The sequence below is a fragment of the Lepeophtheirus salmonis genome, chromosome 1 (genome assembly GCF_016086655.4).
Source record: "Lepeophtheirus salmonis chromosome 1, UVic_Lsal_1.4, whole genome shotgun sequence".
Classification (NCBI taxonomy): Eukaryota; Metazoa; Arthropoda; class Copepoda; order Siphonostomatoida; family Caligidae; genus Lepeophtheirus; species Lepeophtheirus salmonis.
In genome coordinates, this window is record NC_052131.2 from 42,717,833 (window position 1) to 42,724,177 (window position 6,345).

Here is a 6,345-nt window from a genome sequence, read left to right on the forward strand (position 1 = left end):
GTAAGGCTGAAGGAAATGGCTCGTAACACCATCAACAATGTCAAGAAGAGGTTAGACCACAACCAGACCATAAAGAAGAAGCAGGGCTCTGGAAAAAAAAGCATCATTAATGTGAATGCCCTCAAGGATACACCTGATCTGGTTCCTTGAGGGTTAGAGGCTCATGGCAGCCATGTACATCGACCAACCTGTTCCCTTGGGTACTGTCAAATTTCACGAATGTCAACGTCGTTTTACAGAAAGATGGGTCCCCGCTCATCCTGCGAACCTTACTCAGACCTTCTTAGCTAACAACAACGCTTTATGGGATAAGAGAATGTGGGCCCCATAGAGTACGGATGTAAATCTCCTCTACTTTTCTTTCTGGCTGCATATCGAGAGGAGGGCCTGTAGCATCTGCCAACAGAACGCTCAAGCCATGAAAGCCTCTATGGACAAAGAGTTGGGTACCATGGACCCAAACTTATTTGGTAAAACTTGCAACTCTTTTCAAAAGAGGCTTGTCTTCATATATGAGGTCAATTGCAGCCAAATAAAATAAATCGATATGACATTGGCCATGTATCAGAAAAAGATTTATAAAGATTTTTGGTTAATTAAAGAATGGCAGGCTATTTTATTTTTTCTTTCCAAGTGTATAAGTTTCTAGTTTCCACCTTGTAGTGAAACTTTCATTCGGAATTTGCTTAGTTATTTTTGCATTTTGGGTATCCTTCGGAACAAATATTTTTGAGTATTCAAAATTTTAGTTTCTATACATATGTTATACATACAATAAGAGTATACAAACATTGTCTACTAGGAATTAATCAAGTTCAAGGATTGAGCCCAGGTTAGTTTTATTTAAGAATTACTTCATAATAATAACTGAATTATTTATCAGTAATTAGTTAATAAGTGCCAAAAGACAAAAACACATTTCTTATATCTGTGTGAGCTTCTTATCCTTAGTATTTAAGAGTCGTGGAGCAACATCTTGTGTCATATTTTACTGTTTGTTGATAACATGGTTTCTTGTTACTCTTAGTTAGTTTCTTCTTTTTCTTGTAGTTATATAATTGTTTTGTTTTTTAAAAGTTTGACATATTATATATATATATATACTTACATATATAATATAAATACACATTTCTATGTATTGAATAGAAACAACAGAGCTTAGTGAACAAGTTTTATCTCGTTTTTTTACACATTCAGTACCCCACTCTTAAATAACAACGATTTTTCATTTTTACTAGGGTATAGATATATCTCGAATACATATTTCATTTATTATAAGTTGAATGAGCAATGGCAAGGCAACATCAAGTAAGGGACAAATATTTTTTCTTTCTCCGTTTATTTTGCATATAACTTTCATTTCCCCTTATACTTATTCAGTTCCTTGCTTCATTCCTCGTGAATGCATTGGCTCTCGTAGCTGGGGCTTATCAAATTGCACCCTCCATTATTTTACCAAGTCTTCTTGTAAATAGTCATGATAGTCCTCAAATCACGTTGGAAGAAGGATCATGTATTGCATCTATGAGTATGTTGGGTGCTGTTTTTGGATCTATGCTATGTGGATGGTTAGTGGACGTGATTGGAAGGAAAAAATGTCTCATTTTTGACTGTGTTCTCTACTTTATCAGTGTTTATTTACAATCATGGAGTTTTTCTGCGGCTAGAATTGGTGCTGGGAGATTTATTATAGGTTGGCTCCTCGTTTCTGGAAGGATATCCATTCATCCCTTTGTAGCTGAAATATCAACTCCAGAAAATAGGTAAAGACACGCATATCTACCTGTTAAGACATAACACTCACCAAATAATATTTTGTATTTAAGAGTATTTACAAGCAATGGGTACATGCTCATGTTTTCAATTGGCATGACAATCATCAATCTGTGTGGAGCCTTATTAAATTGGCGCATAGCTTGTTCAATTCCATTGATATTTGTGCTCATCGCTTTTATAGGACTACAAGTAAGACTTGATCTACCTCATCGTCCATGGGATTTGAATCTGTAAATATATAATCAATTTCTAATACTTTTAGTTTATTCACGAAAGTCCTCATTGGTTAATACAAAAAGGTGAGTACTCCAAAGCTCTTGATTCCTTCATGTACTACGGCCGAACAAAAGATGAAGCGCAATTCGAGTTTTTAGAATACAAGGATGAATATGAATCTAAAGTTAGGGACGCCCATGGATCGAAGAAGCCAAAAGATATCCCTTTGATGCAAAAATGGTCGCATAATTTGAGAAGATGGAAAGAGCCTGGTTTTTATAAGCCTCTCATTTACCTATGTATTTATGGCTCTCTCATCGAGTTGAGTTCAATGGTGACCATCGTCACTTACATGGTTATTATATTTCAAGTGAGTCTCACAGCATTTTGCTTCCTTTTATTTTCACTCTTAATCCACATATGTTTCTCTTATATATATAGAAAACGGGATCTCCTTTTGATCCATATTTTGCTTCTACTCTTATTTGTTTTATAAGAATCTTTGCAACGCTCATTGGTACCAAATTAATGCATCAAATCCCTAAAAGGGATTTATTCGTTGCCGTGGGTTCCTTTACAGTCGTAGTATTAGCCTCTTTAGGTTTTTTCTGCTGGATCTCCTCTCCGGAGGAGAAAGAAAGATTTGCATGTATCCCTTTGATTCTCATTAGCTTAATATTTGTGGGATTTTCTCTTGGATATGGAACCATTTTTCATTGTCTAATGGGGGAGCTATTCCTTCCTGGCTTGAAATCCCTGAGCAGTGCCATTGTTTACTCATGTGTTCTTGGAACCTCATTTGTGTAAGTACCTACTCATCAAAAAATAATTTTTGTTTTAATTTGTTTACTTACAGAATTGTGAAATATTCTTTATCTCTCATCGAGCTCCTAGAAATCCATGGACTATTTTGGCTATTTGCTGGAGTCACCTCTATTACCACTCTACATGGGTGGTTCTTTATGCCAGAAACCACTGGAAAGTCTCTACAAGAAATTTTAAAGTATTATTCCTGTGATAAATCACCTAAAGCTACACGAGTTTAACCACTCTTGAAGAAATAATGGATCCTTTTGGCTGAAATTAGAATGAACTTGAAAGACACTCAAAATTTGTTTTTCATAAAAAATAAAAACAGAGACAACTTGTAAATATTGTCAGAAAAAAATTATTTAAAAATGAAAACTGGACTGCATTATTTCATGATCAACGCCGGATTCGCTCCAAATCATTCCTCATAATTAGTTTCTCTGTATATCGGATGTGATAGTGAATATTTATTTACATAACTTTAATTAGTATCGAATGGTAATTCATTACCTTTTGAGTATTTTTATTTTTTATTTGTTATTAATTCATTATGATGTATGTACAGTTATATGTATGTTGTTCTATAAAATAAATGTGAATAAATTTCTTTGTAGAAATAAAAACCGTCAAAAAGCATATGTTTGATATTAAATTACATTCATGTTATTTCAAAACATATAGAAACGATTACAAAGGTAATCAATTTTTTAAAAAGGCATGAAATTAATTTTACAGTCTTTAGTTTTTGATTAGGATTTGTTTTAGTACTTCATATTGGAGATGTATCAGTCCCACAATTAAACCAATCTTTCCAAAATGAAGTTATTATTCGAAGGTTGTTTGAAAAGTCCGAAAATAGCACTACTGACGCGTATCAACATTATGTTTAGTTAGTAGCATCTTTACAAGAACAACCATCAACTTTCAGGCAAATGTTTGGCTTTCGTTTGAATCGAGGAGGTTGAGTGATTTTTGGAAAAATGGACAAAAAATAATTTTGTGCGTTGATTAAACATTACTTTATGAAAAGAAAAACTCCTCAGAAGACTGAAAATAACCTCTTTAATATAAATCAAAGACTACAATCCAATGTCTATAATATACCTATATAATATCCATAGACAAAATAATATTTATTTATCTATGATTATATCTTAATAATTAATATGGTTAACAGTTGCCAAAAAGAAAAAAAAGAAAACATAATCTCCAGTTTTTCCTAGTTTTAGCTAGCTGTAGACCCCCAGGAGTCAGTTGAGTTCGGGAGTGGATAAAAAAGCTAACCGTTACTCTATCTGAACAATTAAAGGTATAATCTCATGTATAAAATAGTATTCAAGTTTTACTGAATATAATCATTCAATTGGTAAATAAATAATATAATATTAGTAAACATGATGCCTTCCAGAGGGCAATATAAAATTTGGGACGCTTTTCAAGGGCCCATAACAGGCCCAGGATGTCGGAGAGGATCAATTTTAAATCCCATATTAAGGATCAAGGTTGTTCCATCTTCAGGTACAGCGTTTCTATCGGTCCCGTTCTCGGTTCTTTCATTTCAACGGTTTCGAGCTTGGTTCAGCTTTATCAGTCTCGGTTCTTTTTTATATAGGCTCAGTTTCGTAACAAGCACTTACAAGAAGGGGTGTATCTACAAAATTCGAAACCAAGAAATGATGTTAGGTACAAAGGGGGCTGCAGATACCTTATACGCCGAGTGCGTAGTGCTTAAGGAATATTATAGGGCCTCGACAAGCTTAGTGGTGTACCTGGATTATTAATCAACCCCACCACTTCCCTTTTTTATTTACACCGCCTGGTGCCTAAAACTACTTTTCCAGATTCATAAGAAGCCCTCAGCTATTTGGAAGACAGAGACAACAATATCACTCTGAAGAGGGGAAAAAATTATTGGAAAAACGCTGCAACTGTACAAAATTTTGTTTTTTTAAATATAAATAGCATTTTCTTTATATATTCATATATTTCAGAATCGGAACTGCATTAACGATAAGGTCACAATCCAGTTAAGGATCGACACAGCTTTACTTTAGATACGTTTGGTAAATTTCAAAACTTGAAGTGGGACTCAACAAACTAATCAAAATAACTTTTGTTTCCAATGACATGAATAGTTGAAAAAACTTTTAGAATATAAAAGTTTAGCTTTACCTACAATTGATTAAACACTAGTATTCAATTTTGTTTAAAAGAAAAATAAATTAATGACTAGAAAAGCTTAATAGGTAACAAGAATTTGTTTGTTTTGTAACCATAGAGAACTTATCATCAGGCTGATCGAGTGCGCTGTTGTTGAACGTATTTCACATACTAAACAAAGATATTTATTGGGTGTGTTAAAAGAACCGGTTTTAATACTAGTTATGTTAAAAATTTATAAATTTATTTTGATCCGAGAAGTTTTATTAACTCGTCAATAGACTTTGTATTTAATTCTTTTGGAATTAAATACAAAGTTAAAATACCCAATAACTATAGTTTAAAATCATCATTTGATTTATACGACTTAATTAGGCTCCGATAAAATCTTTCAAATAACATCTCTCAATTCAAAATAATTTTGTTGTAATTAAGAATTTTTGCTAATTTAAGTGCAATTTACAGCACCTACAAAAGGATTAATCCGATTAGTTTGTTGATACAAATTGATATAAAATGTCGATGAATATAAATTAAATCCATACTTTTTTTAAAGAAAAATCATTCATTCTTGTTTTTGTGTTGACATTCTATGTCAATATTAAATTAAATTGTTTTCTACCCACTTATATATTTTTTTATTGTCGTGATATGTAATACTACCAGCAACAGCTGACTTGACAATATATTTTTACACCACCTGTGTTTACACAACTTCAGCGATTTTACGTTGTTGTTGAAAATTCATTTTTTAAACATGGTGGACAAGGTTGCATTATTTGAGCTTGTAACATTTTTTTAAATTGTTTCATCAATTTTGTACTCGTTACACAAATAAATATGCTAGAAATTCTTTTATGAGCTCAATGGATTGCGTAAGAATATATCCTATGCTTAAATAGTTGATTTTAAATGTATTAATTTGGGATCTAAACAAGAAATAATTTGTTATTAAAAAAAAGTTAAAATTTAATCATTTCATTTTTGACGAAAATTTACATACAATATTCTTTTTTTTTTTAATGATTCTTTGATAAGTACTGTTCAATTTCAATGAAATTGTGTGTGATGCATGAAATAACAAGTTATATTACATTAAAGCACATTCGATATAATTGAAATGTTTTTAATAGTTTTAAAAAAATGGGGTATAGAAAATCCCTGTTCACTGCAGAAGGGTTGACACGTATTTATGGTTGAAATAGATAAAATAAAAATAGAATATACATCAATGATTAGTATTCTTTTTTTTTCGATCATGAAGGATCCAATTTGAGGATCTATAAAATATATTAACATCCCCATGATGGAACGTTTTTTAGGAATATGCTACATACAATTAAACATTGTTTCTTGGAAATTCTATTAAAGTTTGAAAGAAGA

General features: G+C 32.0%; 1 protein-coding gene across 2 annotated transcripts; it reads left to right on the forward strand.

Annotated features, from left to right (window-relative positions):
* Positions 1–661: 661 nt before the first annotated feature.
* LOC121129358 (trehalose transporter 1-like protein) lies at positions 662–3,438 on the forward strand. 2 transcript variants are annotated; one of them, XM_071893251.1, is made up of 7 exons: positions 662–832; positions 1,239–1,308; positions 1,381–1,763; positions 1,827–1,965; positions 2,039–2,362; positions 2,434–2,795; positions 2,849–3,438. In XM_071893251.1, exons 2-7 carry the CDS (start codon positions 1,291–1,293, stop codon positions 3,036–3,038), a joined length of 1,416 nt encoding a protein of 471 aa, XP_071749352.1. In that variant the 5' UTR covers positions 662–832; positions 1,239–1,290; the 3' UTR covers positions 3,039–3,438. The 2 variants fall into 2 exon arrangements, with proteins under 2 accessions (XP_071749352.1, XP_040581013.1); XM_040725079.2 differs by lacking the exon at positions 662–832 and having other exon boundaries at positions 1,155–1,308.
* The last annotated feature ends 2,907 nt before the right edge of the window (positions 3,439–6,345 follow it).

Excerpts from the sequence above, each read along its gene's own strand:
- LOC121129358 (XM_071893251.1), top strand. Across the intron at positions 1,764-1,826 it reads ATATCAACTCCAGAAAATAG|AGTATTTACAAGCAATGGGT; the intron begins GTAAAGACACGC and ends TTTGTATTTAAG. Across the intron at positions 1,966-2,038 it reads TCGCTTTTATAGGACTACAA|TTTATTCACGAAAGTCCTCA; the intron begins GTAAGACTTGAT and ends TAATACTTTTAG.